Raw genomic sequence first — 24,769 nt, forward strand, 5'->3', positions numbered from 1 at the left:
TGATTGACTTGGAATCTCAGGGAAATAAAAAGGAATTCATATATGTGCTGAATTTATAGGGAATAAAAGCATTATGATGAGAGAAAGGGAAGGGAATTTGGGACAAATACTAAGAAAGATCCAAAGGTTTTCCTTCAGAAAGAAATTTCTGTTATTTAATCCATACATTTGACTTGGGCCCATAGGATGGAAGGTGATTAGGGACTGTGGTTAAAGAGAAGGCTATATTTTAGGTTAAAAAATAAGACACAGCACAGAGGAAAATGACTAGTCCAAGTTACAGCTTTGAGGCTAAACCATAAAATCAGAAATATGCCACTTTTTATATATTTTAAAATTAGGTATTCAAACTCGCGGTTTGAAAAGTATGGGTTAGATTTGATTCCCAGCACATTTGGGATGGTAAGATAAGCTATATTTTTGCATGTGAGGGAACAGTTTGAGGGTTATCTCAGTTACATTGGTTTCAAACAGAAATGCAAGACAAGTTGGTGAAGTCAGTGAAGAAAATGAAGAGAGTAAATATTAAAACAAAAGGAAATCTCAGTGGCAATGGAAAAAGGTGAAAAAAATAAAACAAAAGGAAATCAATCAAAATGGGTAATAATGATTTGGCTCTGTGTTTCCACACAAATCTCACCTTGAATTGTAATAGTCCCCCACGTGTCATGGGAGGGACCCAGTGGGAGGTAACTGAATCACGGGAGTAGGTCTTTCCCTTGCTGTTCTTGTGATAGTGAATAAGTCTCACGAGATCTGATGGTTTTATAAAGGGCAGTTCCCCCGCACATGCCCTCTTGCCTGCTGCCATGTAAGATGTCTCTTTTCTCTTCCTTCATGTTCTGCCATGATTGTGAGGCCTCCCCAGCCATGTGGAACCATGAGTCCATTAAAACTCCTTCCTTTATAAATTATCCAGTCTCTGGTAGGTCTTTATTAGCAGCATGAGAACAGACTAATACAATGGGTTTGACTTATTTGACTGTTGATAAAACTTCCTAGGCCATCAAGCATTTAGAGCAGTTAAGTTGATTTTTATATAACCTCAGGGTTCCCTGCCTGTAGTTCAATGGTCTAGGCAGAGCAAGAAGGAAATTCGTATTTTCCATTTTTCTTGTGGTGATAGGAAGATTTTAACTAATTAGAATAGTAGTAAATGAATAACAATCCCAAGTGATTTTCTTCATGTATTGCTCGAAAGATATGTTTCAAGTTTAGCCACAAATGATGACATTTTTTAATTAATGAGTTTTTATTGTGAGTAAAGGATATGGGTTTGGACTCAGGCAATGGGATAGATGATGCTGAAGCCCCTCAGGAGGTAGGAAACCCCTCATACTTGATGGTTTTACAAGCATCAGGGAGCCCTCTTCACTTTTTCTTATTATACTCTCCCACAGGCTGATACATAAAATGGTCTTTTTTTTTTTTCTTTTGAGACGCAGTTTCACTATTGGTGCCCAGGCTGGAGTGCAATGGTATGATCTCGGCTCACTGCAACCTCCGCCTCCTGGGTTCAAGTGATTCGCCATCCATCCTCAGCCTCCCAAGTAGCTGGGATTACTGGCATGCACCACCAAGTCCGGCTAATTTTTGTATTTTTAGTAGAGACGGGGTTTTGCCATGTTGGCCAGGCTAGTCTTGAACTCCTGACCTCAGCCTCGGCCTCCCAATGTGCTGGGATTACAGGTGTGAGCCACACCCTGGCCATAAAATGGTCTTCTTTTGGCTTGAAGCTTTAATATTTTAAATACTTAAATGCCTACAGATAGAGAAACATTTACCATTATCCTTCATAGAAAAAATGGCAAATATGTGACCTTCAGGCGTCCCCTTCCATGAAAGCCATTGAGGATCAATCTCAGAATTCTTCCCCAGTGCACCTGCTTTCAAGAATCGCCTCTTAACCCAGCTGTCCAGGAAGCCACTCTGAATCTATTAGACTTCATGTGCAAGCTGACATCGATGTAATTCTCCTCATGTGTATCTTATGTGAATGAGTTTATTGAATCTTATGTGAATGAGTTTATTGAGTCAGAGCAAATTTTGAGAGTGAGAAAGGAAAGAAAGTATAAGGTTTTTGGATTTGAGGGAAAAACTCAGATGTTACCAGCAAGGGTGGGTTATAAACTTTGCCTATAACTTTTTACATAGGTAGACATACTATATATAGAATATCTAGTACTAAGTGCCACATACCATTATTATCACTTTGTGTTTGTTATGCCATTTTTTTCTTCACAGCAGCTTTAGGGGACGGGGAGAGGTCTCAGTTGTACAGTGGAAGAAACTGAACCTCCACGATATTTAAATTATATGTAAATGCTCTTTCACCTTGGACAAGTCATTTAAACATCATGGAGATTCCGGCCGGCGTGGTGGCTTACGCCTGTAATCCCAGCACTTTGGGAGGCTGAGGCAGGTGGATCACTTGAGGTCAGGAGTTCAAGACCAGCCTGGCCAACATGGCAAAACCCCATCTCTACTAAAAATACAAAAATTAGCCGGGCATGGTGGCACACACCTGTAATCCCAGCTACTTGGGAGGCTGAGGCAAGAGAATCGCTTGATCTCAGGAGACAGAGGTTTCAGTGAGCCGAAATCACGCCACTGCACTCCAGCCTGGGCAACAGAACAAGACGCCGTCTCAAAAAAAAAAAAAAATTCCTGGAGGTTCCTTTCTTTCCAGTGTAATCTGCAATTGTATACATTGCCTCCAGAGTTGTATAGAATTACATCAGGATAGCATGAGAATCTTCTCAAAGTAGCCTGCATTTTCAGCGCTATGTTCCTTAGTAACAAAATTAAACATTAATTTGAGTGGACTAAGAATTAAAACTTCTGTTTCTTCAACCTTCGTTTTTTCTACCTGATGAATAATAATGCAGCTCCTTGGAGATGATGTAAAAATCATGATATTTTTCCAATATGGATAATATTTATCTAAATTTTCCTTATGGGTTCTCTTCTATGATATTTAATATATTCATGTTGACAATTAAATTTTGAAATTTTGTTGCACATATTCATCTGATAAATTTTTTAATGCTTTGATTGGTGATATTTTGTAATAAATACCTCATATTGGATAAAGAAATAACACTACTGAGGATGGCACAGTCAGTGATTTTTAGTAAGTGTGAGTTTTGGATTTAATGGCCTTGTAGTTGGAATTTTAAAGTTATTGATTTGAACAAGAATTTTTCCAGGCCTTTTATGTACAGCAGACATAGAACTGATTATGTATTGGATCGCTTTGTATATTCCTAATGAGTATGGGACCATTCTCTTTATTTTCAATATCAGTTGACCTTATAAGGGACAGTTTTAATATTCATTTCAAACCAGAAACAGCAAGCATATTTTTATAGTAATTCTTCTGTGTGTCATGTTATTGTTTAAGCACCTACTATATGCCAACATCATACTGCAATGCTAGTTAGAATGTTGGAAAAAAGTGATGACCAATAGTTGCTGAGTGTTGAGAACGCCTTCTTTCCATGTTCTCTCATCCTTTCTCCTGTGCGCAGCCACAGTCTGCTCTGCAGCATCCCTGACATGACCTGCCACAGCTCAAACATATCCTCTAATGCTCATTAATATAACACTTATAACCACTTAATAGATACCAGGCCTCCTGCTACACATTTCACAGTAATTCACTTAATCCTCTCTATGACCCTATAAAGTAGAACTCCATTTTGTAGAACAAAAATCTGAGGCACAAAGAGGTTAGGAAACATGATCAGCAGCCAGTAAGTAGTTGAGCCAGACTTTGAACCTACACAGTCCTGCTCTGCATCAGCGTATATAACCTATATTCAGGTGTCTGAGCGAGAAGAAGCTCGAGTAATCCAGCCTGGACAGGTGAGTGTCTGCATAGAGCGAGGCAGTGTGAGCGATGAGAAAGCGGCAAATCTGAGAAATCCTCCAAAGAATAAACTGAAGTAGATGTGAGATTGAATATAGACGCTAAGGAGAAGAGGCATGCCAAAGACTAATAGAATGATGGTATGCCCCTGGCCAGTGGGGTATTTGAGATGGGAAATGGTTTAGAGAAAAAAGTCAGGAGCTCCACTTTGATTGGTTTAATCTGAGGTGATGGGATCAACCCCAAATTGACTGGCATGACACACAGATGTGATGAAATGGCAAAACAGTGTGGCATAGTAGAAAAACATCGGATATGGAATGACAGAAACCAAGTTCAAGCTGTGATGCTGATGCTAGTACCTCTGTGACACTATGCAAGTTTGTTTGCTTCTCTGAGCCCCAGTTCTCTTTCCTGTGATTAATTTCCTTTATTATGCCATTAGAAAGTTTAGACTAAAGTGGCGTGCCATGGAACAGATAGCTATTAAAGGTAGAATGAAGATCACATGCCAAATGAACTACCTTTTAGAATGTATTAACCTGAACAATATCTATTTAGGGGAAAAGGAATAATCACATTGTTAAGTCAGAGCTAGGATGGCCATACCATATGGTCCAAACCAGTACCCTTTTAAGAGTAAAGATGGGTGCTCTGAATAAATGTACCAGAACAGGGATTCTGGTATAATTGAGGGACTGTCATAGGAAAGGAATACAAATGGTTACTGTACTCACAGCCACCAGAAGAGGTACTTCTGAAATAGTTTTTGTAGAAACCACAATTTGTGGTTTCCAATTTTGAATGAAAATAATCCTGGATGAAAGAGGGTATATTCAGGATGTGATTTCCAGCTGAGAACCTTCCTTATGGACTACATCCAAGGACCAGTTCATTTCTCCCCTCTTCCTTAGCAGCATTCCCCACCCCACTACTCTCCTTTGGTTCACACATGACACTCAAGCCACTGTAATCATTCAGTCGTCTGGAAGAAAAAGGAGTGACTTCATTGTATTAATATATCTGATGTCCTCTCCATTGCTAATACTTGTTCATTTCTGATTGCTGCCTTGTAGTTGCTCCGCTCTGCTGCTGATTGGTCTGCTGGTATAAAGTACCATGAAGAGTCCATCCATGCCGCTTACGTCCATGTGATAGAGAACAGCAGGCACTATATCTATATTGAAGTAAGTCTTGCTCATGTAAATTCGTGTGAGAAACTGCCTTCCCTTAAATATCATGCAGAGATTTCAGGGTCCCCAAACTTAGGACCCGTCATATTAATAAGTATATTTTGAGGCGTGAAAAGTGCTGGAGAAGCTCTGGTTCGTATCACCTGAATTTTGACCTCCCAAGCATACCTGGAACTGGCTCTGCATTGTCATTAACTCAAGATTCTATTGGGAGTCTTGCAAATCTTTGCTATTAAAATGCATCATCAACTCATTGTAATAGTATTAGACAGAAATACCCCAACATGGATAGGTAAGTTTTGATTTCACTTGGGTTGGAGGGTTTAAGTGTGAAGCAAGTTATATTTCAGGAGAGCACACACAGGGGTGAGTTGCTAAAATAGAGACCACTGGATGCCACTGGTTTGGGCATGGCGGAGTAGGGAGAGTGCAGGGAAAAGAATGTGGAAAAGGAAGATGTGAGAACGTTAAGAGCAGGTACCACCTTCTTCAATCCTGTGTGAACTACTATTGATTATGAAGCTTTTTTTCATCCCAGAATTTTTAGAGTATATGAGAAAATCTGGGGACACTGAGTTTAGTTTGGGAACTTAAATTACTCTTCAAAGTGAATATAAAAATAGTTCAGAGAACTTGAAAAACCCTGAGAAAATAAAAAGTCACAATAATGGAAAAAATAAATCATAGCATAATTTCCTTCTTTATTCGAGTCTTTTCTTTCCCATTGAATTTTTTAAAGGTAGATAGGGGAATGGGTTAACTGAGGAAAACCATTCTAGCCCTGTTTTTCTTCCCCTTGGGTCCTGGCCCTCTCCCGCTCTGCACAGCAACAATTCATTAGAGACAAGCAGGGAAGAATTGGAGCTTTATTTGTTTCATGAGTCTGGCTAGAGAAACCTAAGTTAAATATAATATATTAGCTAGCTAAATGCAGTGTGGTATCCTGAATGGCATCATGGAATAGATATAGGACATTAGTGGAAAATGAGCAAACTCTGCATAAAGTCTGGAGCTTAGTAATGCTATTAGTATTATTAATTTCAACAATTATACCATAGAGATGGAAAGATGTGAAGGCTGGCTCATCTGTTGCCCAGAATCATTTTGCTTCATCTCTTTTTAGTAGCATTAACATCAGCTTTTCTGGCCGGGCACGGTGGCTCACGCCTGTAATCCCAGCACTTTGGGGGACCAAGGCAGGTGGATCACCTGAGGTCAGCAGCTTGAGACCAGCCTGACCAACATGGTGAAACCCCATCTCTACTAAAAATACAAAAAAATTAGCCGGGCGTGGTGGTGGACACCTGTAATCCCAACTACTTGGGAGGCTGAGGCAGGAGAATCACTGGAACCCAGGAGGCGAAGGTTGCAGTGAGCCGAGATCGTGCCATTGCACTCAAGCCTGGGCGACAAAAGTGAGACTCCATCTCAAAAAAAATAAAAAATAAAAATAAATAAATAAATAATAGTTGGGACATAGACCTGGTTGACACTCCTGTAGTCAAGATAAGCAGTCAGCATTCACCCGACTCTTCCAAAAAAGGAGAAGTAAAGGACATGACATGTAGCCAGTCTGTGTTTACAGCTGCCGAGGAATGCTAAGCTTCTTTATAATATGAATTCAGAAAAAGAAACATGGTTTGGTTGCCACTGAGATTTTGATTGTCTGATGCCCTAAGGGGAATCACATTCTCAAAAGACTTTCTGCACCGTGTCTTCCTGTAAGTTTGTCTTCTGGAGGCATTTTACAGATTTATGCACTTAAGTGTAAAAGCTTATATAGTCATAAAAATGATAATGCCACAAAGGGATGATAATTACGAGTTGTTACATATATATCTCTTTACCTTGAGATGATTAGCAAATATTACTTTGTGATAATTGTCCTTATAAATTACAGATGTGTTATAACAATCTATTCTATTTGAACACATAACATTAGTAATATTCGCACCAAATTTTTAACATTCCTTTATGCAGCAACAAAATTTTTTGCACTGTTATGATAATGTCGTAACTTGTTTTCTAGTAACAATTTTAAAGACTATTTTGTAGATACATAAATAGCAGAAGTACTTAGAGGAAAAAAATTTCTTTTTTTAATTAACTGGCTTATATATATGCAACATACAGAAGAGAGTTGAGGCTACTTAAAATAGAAGTTCAGAGATAATAAGAGGCCCAGACAAACAAGATAAGGTGAAAGCAGATACCAGGAAATAATGGAGAAAGGGTGGAGAAAGCTAGGCCAGGCTTTTCCATCTACCCTGTTAAAAAAGCAAGCTTAGCATGAGATAGAACGTTTGCCAATATAGAATTTTTAATCATAAGCCTTTATACGTGTGAATCTGAAAAAAACTAATTTCTCTATTGATTAAATTTGCAATGTTCCTAAGTATTCTGAGAATGTAATTTAGAAAATCACCTATAAGGAATTCTCATGGTGAAATAATATAGTGTAACTTTCCACTTGGTTAAGTGTTACAGGTGATATGACCTGGAATCAGATGAGACCCTGAGTGAGATGAGGTAGCTTTTATTCTGTGTCATTGACTTTCTTGATGTGATTTCAGTGATCAGAACACATCTGCTGTGTGAAACATTTTTAAAAATATATTACAGTATTGTCCTTACATATATTGCTAAGAAAATAAAGACTAACATGATTGTCTTGTTTATTTCTCATAGAACCAGTTTTTCATAAGCTGTGCTGATGACAAAGTTGTGTTCAACAAGATAGGCGATGCCATTGCCCAGAGGATCCTGAAAGCTCACAGGTAACAGCCTTTGGCTGGGAGTTCTTGCTGTAGATGTTTTTGTATTTATTACTAAAATGACTTTGCAAAGCCCACTTTTAAAGTACTATCATTTCCTAGCAGACTTAAATTTGGTTCAGCCAGCAACAGTTTATTGATGCCTTTAGTCTGAGTCAGTTGCTAAAAATTTTTGAGTCCCCTTTCTAGGGAATTTGAATTCTTCCAGGGCACAAAAATTTCTTCCGGGCCAGTCTGTTTCCCACACATGACGTTTGTGATTTGTTTTATTTAATAGCAGACTATGAGCTGTGTTCGCTTAAAAAAGCAAAACAGACATAATATTTTGCTGTGGGTTATATTTAAATTCTTGTTACCATATGTCATATTTATTCAGCTCATGGGATTATTTCTTTAATAATTGGTTTGCTGAGATAGAATTTACATACTGTATAATCCAGCCACTTAAACTATACAATTCAGTGATTTTTAGTGTATTTACAGAGTTGCACAACCACCACCTAATAAATTTTAGAACATTTTCATCAACCCAGAAAGAAACCCCATTAGCAATCATTACCCATTGCTTCTTTTTTTAGCCCCTGGCTACCACTGATTTTTCTTTTTCTATAGATTTGCCTAGTCTGGGCATTTCGTATAAATGGAGTCACACAATATGTGGTCTTTTATGACTGATTTGTCTTAGCATAATGTTCTTGAAGCTCATCTATATTATAGCATGTATCAGTATTTCATTTCTTTTTATTGCCAGATAATATTCCATGACGTGGATATACCACATTGTATTTATCCATTCATTAGTTGATGGACATTTGGGTTGTTTCTACTTTTTGCCTATTATGAATAATGCTGCTATAAACATCCTTTACTAGTTTTTGTGTAGATATATATTTTCATTTCTCTAGGGGTAGAATTGTCAGGTTATAGCTAACTCTATGTTTAACATTTTGAGGAACTGCCAGACTATCTTCCAAAGCGGCTCTGCCATTTTATATTCCCACAGTGTATGAGAGGTCCAGTTTCTCTGTATTTGCCAATAATTATTATTATCTCTCTCTTTGATTATAGTCATTCTAGTAGGTGTGAAATACCATTTTAGAAATGGTATTTCATTGTGATTTTCATTTGAATTTCCGTAACGACTAATGATACTGAGCATCTTTGTGTGTGCTTATTGGCCATTTGTGTATTATCTGTGGAGAAATGTCTACTCAAATCCCTTGCCCATTTGTTCACTGGGGTATTTGACTTTTTATTTTTGAGTTGTAAGAATTCTTTATACATTCTAGATGCAAGTCTCATATCAGATATATGATTCCCAGTTTCTCCCATTCGATGGCTTGTCTTTTTACTTTCTTGCTGGTGTCATTTGAAACAGAAAATTTTTTTATTTTGATAAAAGCTAACATCTATTTTTTTCCTTGTATCCCTTGTCCTTTTGGTGTCTAAGGAACATAGATAGTGATATCTAAGAAATCACTGCCTGATCTAGGATCATGAAGATCTATGCCTGTTTTCTCCTGGGAATTTTATAGTGTTAGCTCCTACATTTAGATATTTGACTCATTTTGTTACTTTTTATATATGGGGTGAGTTAGGGGCCCAACTTTTTATTCTTTTGTTGATGGATATAGAGTTGCCCTAGCACCATTTGTTAAAAAGACTATTCTTTCCACATTGAATTGTCTTGGCACCAGGAACAATTTCTTCTTATGGCTGATTTCAGCTCCATTTAAAAGTAGCAGAACAAACACATAAGCAAAACCATTATATTTCATTACTTCAAGTCATTGAATGCATGCAGTGAAGAATAAGTGCATATACATTTGGGAATTAAAACACTTTTTACTTCCAGTGTCATGTGGTACTTTGATATCTTTTTTCACATAATATTTGGGGACTTCTATATTTAAGGACATTATAACAGTAACTATCAGCATTTTATGTGATTCACAGTTATGACTACATTATCTCATTGAATCTTCACAACTACGCTTGAGAGTAGATCAAGCGTATTTGTTGTTGTTATTATTGCTGCTGTTGTTGTTGTCGTTGCTTTTCCCATTTTTAGGATTAAAAACTGAGATTCAAGAGGCTATGCGACTTGTCTAGGCCACTAACAACAATAGGCAAAAAACAGCTTTGAGCCTAAATCTTTGGACTTTCAACCCGATGCTTCCCTTCACACGACATGACTCTAGTGCATTGATGGTTAGGATTAAAAACCCATTCAGGACTTCCCCAAGCTGAGGCAAATGTGTTGGGCCTGTAGTTCCCTTCCCCTATTGACCAGCCATTGGATGCAGGCTGACCCTAGGGAGTGGGGATGACCTTGAGTGAGGCAGGTCCCTTTCACCTATGGAGGACTCCATACTTTTCATACCTGGAGGACTTCACTGCGAGTATTCCGTGGCCTACATGCTCAGTAGCTGATGGGATGGCTGTCTTGATCCCATGGTGAGGGGATCTAGGCAGCACACTACAGCATCCACCATATCCTGCCGGGTGTACAGTGGATCTCAACTGTGACTACACATCAAAATCACCACTGACTTTTGCAAGATTACAGAGAGCTTGACTCACCTCTAGGCTTACTAGATCATAATTTCCTTAATTGGGGCCCGGCCCCGGTATTTTATACTGCCCCAAAGATGTGTTTTTAAGTGTTTGGGAGCCTGAAAGAATATTTTTCTTCACTGTAGTAATTTGTCTTTAAAAATCTGGGCTTCTAAAATAATAAAATTAGGCCGGGCATGGTGGCTCACGCCTGTAATCTCAGCACTTTGGGAGGCCGAGGCGGGTGGATCACCTGAGGTCAGGAGTTTGAGACCAGTCTGACCAGTGTGGTGAAACTCTGTCCCTACTAATAATACAAAAATTAGCTGGGCTTGGTGGTGCATGACTGTAGTCCCAGCTATTCAGGTGGCTGCGGTAGGAGGATTGCTTGAACCCAGGAGGCGGAGATTGCAGTGAGCTGAGATCATGCCATTGCACTCCAGCCTGGGTGACAGACCAAGACTCTGTTTCAAAATAAATAAATAAATATTATCACATTTTAGGGCTAGAATAAACTTCAAGATATTTTCTGATGAAACATTTCCTAGTGATCTTATGAGCTGCTCCTGAAAGGAAAAGGGATCTGTGACTTTAAAAAGTATGGTAAAGTAGCACCTGTTGCAGATTGTATCTTACACTTGGAGTTTGACAGAGCACATTAAAGACTCTGGCAATTTCAAGTTTGCTTTGTAGAAAACGGGAAATTAGTTCATCAAATTTCAAATAAACCATGTGTCATTTAGCTCTGATCTCTCGATAGTCTCATTTTTTTGACAGGCACATTTTCAAAATGGTACATATGTCACACATTAGACTTTCAGTAGATACACACACACATCCTCAAAACGTATTTTACGTTCCCCCCCCATCTCTGCATTCTTGTTAATCTCCCTATGTTAATTGCAACTGTAAAATACATTTTCACTTAATTTCAAATCTGTGAGCTTGTGTTCTGTGAGCTTGTGTTATTAGGTAAGGTAAAGGCAGAATTAAAAAGCTTACCTTGGGCAAGTGTGGTGGCTCACACCTGTAATCCCAGCACTTTGGGAGGTGGAGGCGGGAGGATTTCTAAAGGCTAGAAATTTGATACCATCTGTCTTTACAAAAAATAAAAAATTATCTAGGTGTGTTGGTGTGCCTGTAGTTCTAGCTACTTGGAGGCTGAGGGAGGAGGATTCCTTAAGCCTGAGAGTATGAGGCTGCAGCGAACTATAATCTCACCACTACACTCCAGCTTAGGAGATAGAATGAGGCCTTGTCTCTAAAAAAATAAATAAATAAAAAATAAAAGAAACAACATATTTTGCAGATTGCCAGCACGGGGTGCCCCCTTTTCACTAATTAGGGGCCATGACGTGCCATCCCAAACTTACCCCTCTCTCTCCATAGACTTCTCTGTTCTCTACTTTTCTGAGACTCAGAACTTCCCTGCTAAAGTCACATTCTTAGCAACAAGTATAATTTTGGCTATTTGAAAAAGAATAGAATACGGCCCAAAGCAGATGGAGGGAAATGACAGTCCGCAGTCAGCCAGGCCTCACCAAAGAATACAGGCCCTCTGCCAGGTCCCTCCCACCCTGGAGAAATCTGAGTCTTCAAATTGCCAACTCCCTGGACTGCACTAAGTCTCTATTTTTCTGCCAGCGCTGGAATCCAGCCTCACAACAATTCCCCTAAGCAATTTCTTGGTTCCTCTCACTTCCTCTGGTTCCTTCTCAACAGCCATAATTCTTTATAGAAATAGGTTTTGCAAAGCCTTCATGTTCTGACATGACCTAGAGCCTCAGACTCATGTTTATCCCATGCTGACCTCAGAACAGCCGGAGGAATCAGAATTAAAAAAAAAAAAGCAAAAAACAAATCTTCACTCTAATAAGTAAAACTGTCTCACAGTTGAGGCCAGCTGCCCAACCCACTTGAAACCTTTCTTTGACAACTCAAATGTGATTGGCGATCAGAGAGAAAAAAAATCATAATCCACAGTCTAAAATTTACTGTTTTATGCCATGCTTGACTAAGCCAAAAGATAGGACCAACTGATCCGGGTAGACACATTTTTAAACACTGTGTGCCATGAATGAATGGTTTCTGAGGAGATTCTCAGATCTTTGCACATGGAAACTTGACATGCATAATTTTTCTGCTTCGGTAGAAAGTCAGGAAGTGAGAAAGTACATTTTATAGTGTTAGCAACAAAAAGTTGACGCATACAATGAAAATAGTCAGTTGACTTAATGCTTCTGTGTTTTAATATTAAACTGCATTAAAAATATGCTATTAAACTACATTAAAAATACAATTTTGAACATTGTTCAAACTTACCATGCTTTTTTTTTTTTTTTTGAGACAGTCTTGCTCTGTCACCCAGGCTGAAGTGCAGTGGTGCGATCTTGGCTCACTGCAAACGCCACCTCCCGGGTTCAAGCAATTCTCTTGCCTTAGCCTCCTGAGTAGCTGGGATTATAGGCACCCACCACCACACTCAGCTAATTTTTTTTTTTTTTTTTCGAGACGGACTCTCGCTCTGTCACCCAGGCTGGAGTGCAGTGGCGCGATCTCGGCTCACTGCAAGCTCTGCCTCCCGGGTTCACGCCATTCTCCTGCCTCAGCCTCCTGAGTAGCTGGGACTACAGGCGCCTGGCACCATGCCCGGCTAATTTTTTTGTATTTTTAGTAGAGACGGGGTTTCACCGTGGTCTCGATTTCCTGACCTCGTGATCCGCCCGCCTCGGCCTCCCAAAGTGCTGGGATTACAAGTGTGAGCCACCGCGCCCGGCCTCAGCTAATTTTTTTGTACTTTTGGTGGAAACGGGGTTTCAGCATGTCAGCCAGGCTGGCTTTGAACTCCTAACCTCAAGTGATACACCCACCTCGGCCTCCCAAAGTGCCCCTCATGCTTCTTAAAACTGTAGAAGAGCTACTGCTTGCCTGTAAGTGGGTGGTGTGGGAAATACCACACTGGGAAATCTGAAATTATTGGGGGACCAGATGTCTGGAGACCTGGATTCTCTCCAGCTCTGTTATCCACAGGTATGTGACCCTCTGTGTACGTCAGTTTGTCCTTGTGACACACTGTTTCTTCACCAACCACGAATAATAGTATCTGTTCTACCTAGGTTATATGAATATATGTCAAAGTAGTTTGTAAGCTGTAAACCACCAGTTCATGTAAGAAATTATTATAGCATTTCCATGATATTCATCATCTGGAAATATGTTGTTCACCGTAAATTCAAGCAAGGATAAAGAGGCATGATATTCAAATCAGCTGTTTCAAAATTAGTATTTATGCTAGAAAAAGAAATGTTTTAATTAAAAAGATGCTTAAATGTTCCATATTTTAAATTATTGGATGGCTACTTCTAGATAAGAAAAATTTGTTTTGGTTTCTCACCACTGGCTCTTGTTCATTGTGTGACAGGTTTAAGCACATGATTACAACACTCTGTCTAAAGGTTTTCTGCCAGAAACCTATAGCTGACTCTTCCTGGGAATCGATTTTTGATTTCTCTGTTAGTGATCTGATAACACTCTCCCCAAAATGTAAAGTAAAACAAAATGTATTCTGAAGCATAATAGGTGTTTAGTTTAGTATTGTTTTAATTTTAGATGCTATTTACTGTTGTTGTTATTTGAAGATATGCAGGCTTTCTAATTGAAATCACCGATTGATATAATTGAATAAAAATGTTACCAAATAGTTTTTGAGTCTTTCCACATAATCAGTGCTATACCTGTGTTACCTCATTCAGTCTTTGTATCAACTTTATGGGATTGGTTGTGTAATTACTCCCATTCTACAGATGAGGCAGCTGAGGCCTAGTGAGTTTAGATAACTTAGCCAAGTCATACAGCTATGGTTGGATAGGAGTAGGACTCAAACCATGTCTGTAGGACCTCAACTTGTGTTTTTTACCAGTAAGCTACAAAGCTTCCCCCATTTCAAGGGATATAGAAATTTTCGAATGGTAAGCCTCTCAGAAATCTATGAAAAATACTTTATTTTGAAATTTAAAAAATTGAATGAGCTGGGCACTGTGGCTTATGCCTTTGATTCTAGCACTTTGGGAGGCCGAGGCAGGAAGATCACTTGAGTTCAGGAGTTCAAGACCAGTCTGTGCAACATAGTGAGACCTAGTCTCTATAAAAAAAAAAAAAATAGCTGAGTGTGCTGGTACATGCCTGTGGTCCCAGCCACCCGGGAAGCTGAGGTGGGAGGATCTCTTAGCCTGGGAGGTGAAGGCTGCAGTGAGCCATGATTGCACCACTGCACTCCAGCCTGGGTAACAGAGCGAGACCCCGTCACAAAAAGAAAAAAAAAATCAGATGAATGTTTTATTTTTTAAAAGCAATGCTTGATAGATTAAAAGTTCTTGGGTTTAAAGAAAAATCTATGTCCGTAATTACCATATCCTATAATTTTGTACCAAACTGAAAAGACATGTTGGGCTTGTTTCAGAAGCATTGTCTTAAAGAAAATTCAACTGCAGTACATTTTTTTTTTTTTTTTTTGAGACGGAGTCTCACTCTGTCACCCAGGCTGGAGTGCAGTGGTGCAATCTTGGCTCACTGCAAACTCCGCCTGCCGGGTTCACGCCATTCTCCGGCCTCAGCCTCCCAAGCAGCTGGGACTACAGGTGCCTGCCACCATGCCCGGCTATTTTTTTGTATTTTTAGTAGAGGCAGGGTTTCACCGTGTTATCCAGGATGGTCTCGATCTCCTGACCTCATGATCTGCCCACCTCGGCCTGCCAAAGTGCTGGGATTACAGGCATGAGCCACCGCGCCCAGCCAAAACACATTTTATCTAAGTATGCCAGTCATTGGTTTCACATTGTTTCTTGTGGGGTAACTCCCAAGCTCTGTATGATTTCTGGAGAAGAGGTTACCTTGGGACACAGATGACAACAGATTGTGGCAGGAGACCTTTTGATTTAGATCATGTAAATGCTTTTATTCTATTCTAAAAATTGTATAAAATGGTAACCTCAGCAAATAGAGAAACGTAAAGATTAGCACAGGGCAAGGGCCAGCAATCATTTTGAGCCTGAGCATGTGCCCTGGAAAAGAGATGAAGGAAGAAGGAGACTTAAAGAAAAATGACAATGAAAACGGTCTGGGCCATAGTGGGAACAGTTTAATATAAGGTTCTATATAACCTCATTTGGGGGCCACTCAGGGCTAGGCTTGCCAAAGACTATCAAGCCCAGGGTGAAGTCTAAGTCAAACATGCTAGGGAATCCCTCAGCATTCTTACATTTGAAAGCTTGCCATTTTCAAAAGATAACCAATGAGAAAAATGATATGTGTTTGTGCACAATATATAATAGTTCATAATCTGTGAAGTCACATAGAGGATAGGTAAAGTCAGTGCTAAATAGGGCCAGCATTTCTAGTGGACTAGTCATGATTTTAGCCAGTTCTTTCATGTGCAGATGAGGAAACTGAAGCCCAGAAGGATCTTCTCCTTTAAAAGGATTTGCCAAGCACAAAATAAAAGGGGTTATGTCCCAAACGACCAAGAAGCTACAGATCCAATTCCAACATAATTGATACCACCATAGTATAAAATTCTCTTTACACACACACACACACCCCCAAGCCCTAACCACAATTCTTATTTCTGACAGTATTCACTGCTGCAAAATCTACAACAATGAGATGATTTATAGCAGCTCTTGAAGTTTACAGTAATGAAATACAAACTATAAATCTCAAATTCTCAAAAAAAAAAAGTGTTGTCACTAGCAAAGCATATCAAGCTTCCTCGGGGCCTTCTTGCCAGACCCTGAGACCCAGTTGTGAGCAGACCAAGCTTCTCCTAACTGTCCTTCATGCTGAGGAGGGACCATGGGTGAAGGAGGAGGGGCTTATGCAGCAGAGAAAAACAAGAAAAGGAAGGTAGAGGTACATCACTGCTGTGACCCATCTACATGGTACATTTGTACTCTGCTTTTAAAGGTACAAACAGCTTTATAGCAACCACAAAAATTTTAAACTTAATTTTTTTTTTTTGAGACGGATTCTCGCTCTGTCGCCCGGGCTGGAGTGCAGTGCCGCGATTTTGGCTCACTGCAAGCTCCGCCTCCCAGGTTCACGCCATTCTCCTGCCTCAGCCTCCCAAGTAGCCACCACACCCGGCTAATACACACACTACTATTTTCTGTTGAATTGTAATTTATTTTCTTTTCCTAGACTTCATCTGAATTTCTAGCTCAAGCGCATTTCCACACAATAGGAGGGGTTTTAGTTTTAGTTTTGGCACTTCCTGATAAATGTAGCCAAATTCAGTGATTTCTCATTATTTCCCTTCTATATTCAGCATCAGGGTTCTACTCCTGCCTCCTCTCCCTCCACATCCTGTCCTTGATCTTAATGCTTATGGGGCCCTGGATCTTTGGAAAGGGGCTTCCAGACACTGGTGTTGATCTCCCTCGGGCCTGTTTTGGCATCTGCTTAATGTAGCTTGGGGATGTCAGCCTTCGCCTTTCAGGCCTGCCTCTCTACCACTTCTCCTCTGCTCCTGCCACATCGCATAGCTGCTGAACGACACGCTCCACATTTCTCTGGAGTTCACCTGAAAGCAAGGCTCAGATCCTCCTGGCTCTCATATCCTCACATTGAAAAGAGAGTAGGGTCTATCCTGTTTTCCCCGGAACTCAGCTTGAGGCCAAAGGACTGATTCCTTGCCCTAAGTCTTGCTCTTATTTCTCTACACTCCTGCCTCTGCTTAGAGAATCTCTCTCCAGTTCCCCAAATCTAAAAGAAGTTGATGTTTTTGTGTCCTGCTTCCCTGTGAGAGTGCCACCCCGGGAGCAATGCCTGCTTCGTTTCTCCAGTCACAGAGTGGGGGAAGTTAACACATTTAAAGGGAAAAATGATTTGATGTTTTATAGCATTGGCCTGCCACATTTTTATTCTCTTATAACATTGCATTGGGGCCATTTTAACACAGTACCAGAAATATTGTGCTTCTGAGCCTTCATAGTGGTCATTTTTAGTGGCTACAAGATGATCATTCCATTGACTGGCTAAACAAATAATTTAGTTAACCATCCCTTTATTATTGGACATTTATTTCCAATTTTTAGCTATTATACATAGCACTGCCATAAGAGTTACTGAATTTTGAAGAAAAACTTTTAACAAGAAGCCTGAGAATGCTGTTTTATAGAAATTGCTTTGAACTAATATGGATGAAGTGATTGCTGGCATGATGGGTAGTTATCCGGGGTTTAGTGCCATTATCTTGCTTTTAAGATCATAAATATTTTATACACTAGGGGCTCAGATTCTTACCCTAAGCTGATTGCTATCATTTCCACAACCCCCATGTTGTGAGGATTCAGTCTTTCCGAAGGACGTTAGATTCCTCAGCAGCTGGAACTCTTGTCCTCTGTGGATTGGATCAAGGAGCAGATTGGACATAGTGTCCCATGGAATCTTCTGTGCTTTGGCTTACATTCAACCACAATTTTGCGTTTGAAATACCAGAACCCTTTTTTCTACAGCAGTAAAAATCTAAATAGTTTCCACTAGTTTGCTGAACACAGTTTAAAATTTTCATCATTCAGGAAATTTATGAGCTACTATATTGTAAAATAGCAAAGGGCTTGATATTGAGCTAAGAGAGTCCTAAAAACAAGAAAATGTGAATATTCTGATTCCTACAAACTAAAATTTGCAAGAATGTTTTATAACATTTTTATAGGACATTTCTCAATATTGTACATATGAGATCTCCCTTATAAAATCATTTTTGTTTAAAAAAAAGATAGAACTGTCTCTTACAAACATCCTCACAAACATTTGTGTCAAAGACCAGCAATACCACTTGTAAGATTTTTCCAACAAATGTGAAAAATTACTTTTGTTAGTCAGCATAAATATCAAAATAGTTACTTCAAAATAGAAAAAAAATTAGAAAAAATTTAAATGCCTATCAATAGAGAACTGGTTTAAATATTAAAGTACAGATACATGGTAGAATATTACCTCCCTGTTCTTAAAAAGTAACTATGTTCTGGCCAGGCACAGTGGCTCACGCCTGTAATCCCAGCACTTTGGGAGGCCGAGGTGGGTGGATCACGAGGTCAGGAGATCGAGACCATTCTGGCTAACATGGTGAAACCCCATCTCTACTAAAAATACAAAAAATTAGACGGGCGTGGTGGCGGGCACCTGTAGTCCCAGCTACTCGAGAGGCTGAGGCAGGATAATGGCGTGAACCCAGGAGGTGAAGCTTGCAGTGAGCCAAGATTGTGCCACCCACTGCACTCCAGCCTGGGCAACAGAGTGAGACTCCATCTCAAAAAAAAAAATAAAAAAAAATAGTTAACTGTTTTCTGATTTGGAAGGATTTCCAAGATACCCTGTTGAATGATAAAAATCATGTTCAGAAAAATGTTTAAAGTGTTTATAGTATTCTAATATTTGTGTAGAAGGAAAAAATACATATATTCTTATAAATTCATACACTATTTCTAAAAGAACATGGAGGAAACTGTTAACAGGAGTTGCCCTCAGGATGAAGGAGTGAGAGAGAATTTTTTTCACTGTATAATCATCTACCTCTTACATTTTGTACTATGAGCATATGTTACTCATTTGAAAGTAACCTATTTGGTAGTTCCTCAAAATGCTAAACATAGAATGACCACATGACCCAGCAGTTCCATTCCTGAATATAAACCCCAAAGAACTGAAAACAGGGACTCACAGATACTTATGCTAGTATTAATAGCAGTGTTATTCACAATAGCTAAAAGATGGAAACAACACAAGTGTCCATTAACAGATGAACGGGATATGTACATACCATGGAATATTATTCAGTCTTAAAAAGGAGGGAATTCTGAAACATGCTACAACATGGGTGAACCTTGAAGATGTTATGCTAAGTGAAACAAGTCAGACATAAAGGACAAGTATTGTATGATTCTAATTATATGCAAAATCCAGAACCGGCAGATTCATAGAGACAAAGCAGATTAGAGGTTTCCATGGGGTGCAGGTGGGGAAAAACAGGGTAGTTATGACTGGATAGTCACCGAGTTTCTGTCTGGGATGTTGAAAAGGTTTGGGAATAGATCATCATGATAGTTGTACAACATTGTGTATGTAATTGATGCCACTGAACTGTACACTTAAAAATGGGGGCTGGGCGTGGTGGCTCACGCCTGTAAGCCTGGCACTTTGGGAGGCCGAGGTGGGTCACCTGAGGTCAGGAGTTCGAGACCAGCCTGACCAACATGGAGAAACCCCGTCTCTACTAAAAATACAAAATTACCGGGATGTGGTGGTGCCTGCCTGTAATCCTAGCTACTCGAGAGGCTGAGGCAGGAGAATCGCTTGAACCCGGGAGGTGGAGGTTGTGGTGAGCCGAGATTGCGCCATTGCACTCCAGCCTGGGCAACAAGAGTGAAACTCCGTCTCAAAAAAAAAAGGGTAAAATAGCAAATTTTATATTATATGTATTTTACCACAATAAAATGTAATTTAATTTAAAGACATAAAATATAATTTTATTTAAAGAAAAAAATGTATGTAATATATCATATACATTTTACAAATAAAATGTAATTTAATTTAAAGAAAAAAATTCCTGTTCAGCTTAGCCTCTTCTCTACCAGAAACTTCCCCAGAAACATTTTTCCAACCTGATCCCATCCTCCTAAAGCAAATAATACCGAGTGCATAGCATGTGCAAGAGTCTTTGATTGGGCACTGCCAAAACCAGAAAGATATGTGGGCAGGCATCCTGTGTTTCAAAGGAGCTTATCACATAGCCTAGAGAGCAGATGTGTGTGTATCACTATCATGTAAAGCAGAAAGAGTGCTGAACAGACATCTTAGCCATGTGCTATGAGTGCCGAGGCAAGAATAAACCAACTCTGACTGGAAGGGCCAAGATGGCTTGGCAGAGGAAATAGCCGATAAGGTGACCTAGAAGAAGTGGGATTCATTGGAGGCCCAGAAGGCTGATGAGCCAAGCTTTATTAGTAGGAAGGTGTACCTCTGAACAAAGGGTGTTAGTCTCCTGTCACTGGACTGTGGTTATGGGAGGGTTATACTGTAAGACAGTATAATCCTGAATTCTGAAAAGGTAGTTGAGGCCAAATGACATCCATTTTTAAGTGTCCAGTTTAATTTATTTTGACTTTTAAATGTTGGCTGTGGGGACATAGCTTAATAGCTTAGGTTTTTTTTTTTCTTTTCTGTTCTTTTTCACTATCCTGCTCACCATTTAGGGATGTGAGCCTTTTATTCTTATCGAGCAGCAAACTTGAACAGTTTACATTTTTTAATGTCTTCTTTCCAACTCAAACTATGTTTGCCATCTAGTGATTAATCCATGCCATTACAACAACCTACTTAAGATCCTTGTTTCTTAGCACAGCAGCCAAACTCACAGGCCTCCAAATTTCATTGTTGGTAGTCATTTCTGCCCTGAACTTCTCCTTCCACCTGCCCTGACATCGATGTTAGAGACATCAGTAATAAAATCTGATCCCCTAAAGAGTACTGATAATATTCACATGAAAGAATATTTAGTTGTTTAGAAGAAAATGCGCTTTAGAAATGAGAAGTTTAAGTAGGATCTGACTTGAAAATTAACCAATAACAACACCTTTGTGTGACTGTAGTCCTCCCAGATATCCCAGCGAGATTCATTTATCACAGTGTATGTCACATTCCTTTCGAGGCTTTTTCTTTTTCCTGTATATCCTATAAATAGAGACAAGAACATTAATAATAGCTTTTGATTCTGAATAAGTGGTACCTATTTGGAGCATACTTCAAATTTCTGATTTTCTGAATGCCTATCAAAGAGAGAAAGCTACACTTTCTTCTTCTATTGTTATATCATTGAGTAGAATTCATTTTCCTTCAAAGGTTGTCATTAATCACTTGAGACAATGGGACATGAAATATTGTGTTGTATGTGCAGGGGACTTAAATATACATATTGGCCACTCAGAATTTTTTTTTTTTTTTTTGAGATGGAGTCTCGCTCTGTCACCCAGGCTAGAGTGCAGTTGCATGATCTCTGCTCACTGCAAGCTCTGCCTCCCAGGTTCACGCCATTCTCCTGCCTCAGCCTCCCGAGTAGCTGGGACTACAGGCGCCCCCCACGACACCTGGCTAATTTTTTTGTATATTTAGTAGAGACAGGGTTTCACCATGTTAGCCAGGATGGTGTCGATCTCCTGACCTCGTGGTCCACCTGCCTCGGCCTCCCAAAGTGCTGGGATTACAGACGTGAGCCACCGCGCCCAGCCGGCCACTCAGAATTCTTAAAGGGCCTAGGGTAACATTTTACAGCTGAAAACTCAGAGTTTCTAAGTAGATAATGATGACTTCTGTTTTGGAAAATGTAATGGATCCAGAGTGTCTTTTTGCTGCTGCGATCTAGGCTGTGAGAACTGATTTACTCAACAATTATTAACTGAATGTCTACTATTTCCAGGGCTCTAGCTAAGTACTGTGTTAACTATTAAGATAACTTCTTTTTCCGAAACTTTGTTATAGCCTCCCCTACCCGCCTCTTTCCGTGGGATCCAAGCAAGGATTTCTTACACTGTATTTTGTCCTACAAGCGATTATGCTGTAGAGAGACAATGGGTACAATTTCTACTTTACTGCCAAGTTTAGCTTGTTATTCAGGCTATGAAGCGATAGCCTAGATGACAGCTTCTGTCCTCCAGTCCAACAGCATACCCTCCCAAGTCCTGAAATGGGTCAGAATGTGTTGTAGGAAGCCATTCACTCAATCTCAAAAACCATGTGAACTGCTTGGCTGTCATCTAAAACTGATACTACCTTTTATTTTTTGGGTGAATTTCTCTGCATCTGACCTTTGCAGGGAAAACCAGAAATACCGGGTATATGTCGTGATACCGCTTCTGCCAGGGTTCGAAGGAGACATTTCAACCGGCGGAGGAAATGCTCTACAGGCAATCATGCACTTCAACTACAGGTGCCAAAACTCTAAGTGGTCTGTTTTGAGCTCTCGGTCATGCATGTAAGCTGATGAAGGAAATGGCAGTGTTTCTCCACATCCATTCAGTGGAGTGAGGAACAAATGAACACTTTATTTTACTTTCAAATCTTGGCCCGTTTGCTAGTTGATAAAATTCAAATGGAGCCTACAATGATAAATGATTGGCCTAAGACACATGGCAAACATAAAAGAACTAAAATATTAGTCCTTCTTGTATAGTTATTGTCTATTTCTATATATGTATGATGTCGATTAAAACTTATCTTTAAGTGGTTAAATAGCTATTGAGCTTTATATGTACTTTGCAGTAAATAGAGAAAAAATTAAATGCCTGAAATGGTATGATTTGCTTGTGTTTGGTTATGATTCTTTAGGTAGCAAGTCCTTCTACAAGGTTGATAATGATAGCCTCTGTTAGTAAATAAATTCCCGGAATTTTGTTTTCTCTACCACATCTTTGTTAAAATTTTAGCGAAAGTTTTGTGCTTGATATTTTTAAAAGCTGAGTTTTTATATTTATTTAAAAGGGCACACTTGGGTTCCTCTTGAGGCTTCAGATTTGGCCAGTGGAGCATTATGAAAAGGGCTGGAAAGTGCTAGCTGGTGGGTTGGGGGAACACAGGCTAGAGAGCCTGCATAGAAGGAGACGGAAAGGCACCTCTGACCTTCTCTCAGGGTCACTTAACCAAAATCTCTTATTTTTCTGAACCACCTGTAGTTTCTCACCTTTCTCATCAAACCCTTCTGAAAGGTGGGAGAGGACGAATGATACTTTACATAGAACCTTTGGTAAGTAAAGCAGATTAGGGGTCAGGGCCTTGGTCAAATCGGGGGTGGAGGCTTAGATGCCCTCCTGCTTGGGCCCCCTCCCCAGATGCTCCCGCTGGAGGATCTGTGCACAGTTCGAGTGCACCATTGTAGTGGAAATTTTTTTTAATCCTCTTTTTTCTCACTGACATTTCAAGCTTGTATCTGTTTATCTGCCAGGATTTCAAGGAAAGATTTTTGTTTGTTTGTTTCCTCCAGGGTGCTTCTGCCTAGTTACAGTACAAGAGAGCTTTAACTGTGCTTTGGCCTATATACTTGGACTGAAGATTTGCCCATTTCTAATATTATCTGATTTATAAAATGATAAACAAAGCTTTTCAAGTATTTAAGGCTCTGACATAATGTTTAATTGAATTTTATCAATTTCATTTGCCATTCTAATATTATTTTTGCAATATTGTCAATTGTAATTGTTTTCTATGACTATTTTCTTGCCTTCAAACCAGCTGAACGAAATAACACATTTGACTTTTGTTCAGAAACAAAAACTATAACCTTTTATTATGCAAAAACATCTCTATTTGCCGGCATCATCTTTATTAATATCAGCATTTCTCAGGCATAAGTATACTCTTTATTACTCTCATAGAGCAAGCAGATGAAGCATAGAATTTTTGGTTTTGTCAGATTTTATAATTCATCAATGATTATCAGAGTCTTAAGAAACAAAATCATTAGCAGAGTCCTTTATTTGAGACTATATTTTTCATTTTTAGTGGTTTTGCTGACTTCAGAGACAGCCCATTCTAATAGTTTAATTCGTAAATTATTCTAAGTGCTTGCCCTTTTCACCTCTGAGAGCAATGTGATTCTGTAAGTATTCTTATCTACTGATGCATTCTAAATTTATCTTTGCTGTTACCCAGTTTTGTAAGAGGGAAAGTTCATTCATGACCCATCTTTTTTTAATAGCCTCTCTTTCTGAAATCTAACATGAATTTTATAACTTTTCCATTGACCCACCTCAAAACAACTATCATGTCCCATTAGTAACATTACAAAGGTGATATTCATGTAACAGTTTTTAGCATTTAGAAATATATGTAGCATCTTCTCATAGAAGCACTTGTTCTGTTTTTACTTGTGTTAGGATTAAACCTACAGACACTGCATGGGATTGGTTGTTTTGAAACCTCTGTAATTATTTTCTCGTTTACATATTTTCAGAACCATGTGCAGAGGAGAAAATTCCATCCTTGGACAGTTAAAAGCAGAGCGTAAGTAACTGCTTTTTTTCTCATATGATTGTTTTTTATTATGAAGGTGAGGTATCAGTAATCATTAATGTTTTCACAGTGTGATTATAGAACTCTATTTGTAAAAGGTACCCCACAAAATGTTCACCTGTAATAAAGTATTTATTCTCATTAAGTTGCCCAAATCATTATTCAAATGAAGACACCAAGACTAAATAGGTAATAAAAACTGAGCATCTTTATAATTTCTATTTATTTTTATTTATTTATAATTGTTTTGATAATAATATGAGGTATTATAGTTGTTTGTTCTTCTTTATCTACTGGATGCAATTTTTTATACTTTT

The 24,769-nt window shown here is 39.1% G+C and overlaps 1 protein-coding gene across 1 annotated transcript; it reads left to right on the forward strand.

The window, feature by feature from the left end:
* Window positions 1-1,912: 1,912 nt before the first annotated feature.
* On the forward strand, window positions 1,913-24,443 carry LOC116464316 (phospholipase D1-like; the record flags this gene model as incomplete). Its single annotated transcript, XM_032147583.1, has 5 exons — window positions 1,913-1,967; window positions 4,948-5,058; window positions 7,753-7,841; window positions 22,261-22,374; window positions 24,394-24,443. Coding segments are annotated over 5 exons (419 nt in total), but the record flags the coding sequence as incomplete, so codon positions are not given.
* Window positions 24,444-24,769: the final 326 nt, after the last annotated feature.

The sequence above is a fragment of the Hylobates moloch genome, unplaced genomic scaffold (genome assembly GCF_009828535.3).
Source record: "Hylobates moloch isolate HMO894 unplaced genomic scaffold, HMol_V3 SCAFFOLD_408, whole genome shotgun sequence".
In the NCBI taxonomy this organism is placed as follows: Eukaryota; Metazoa; Chordata; class Mammalia; order Primates; family Hylobatidae; genus Hylobates; species Hylobates moloch.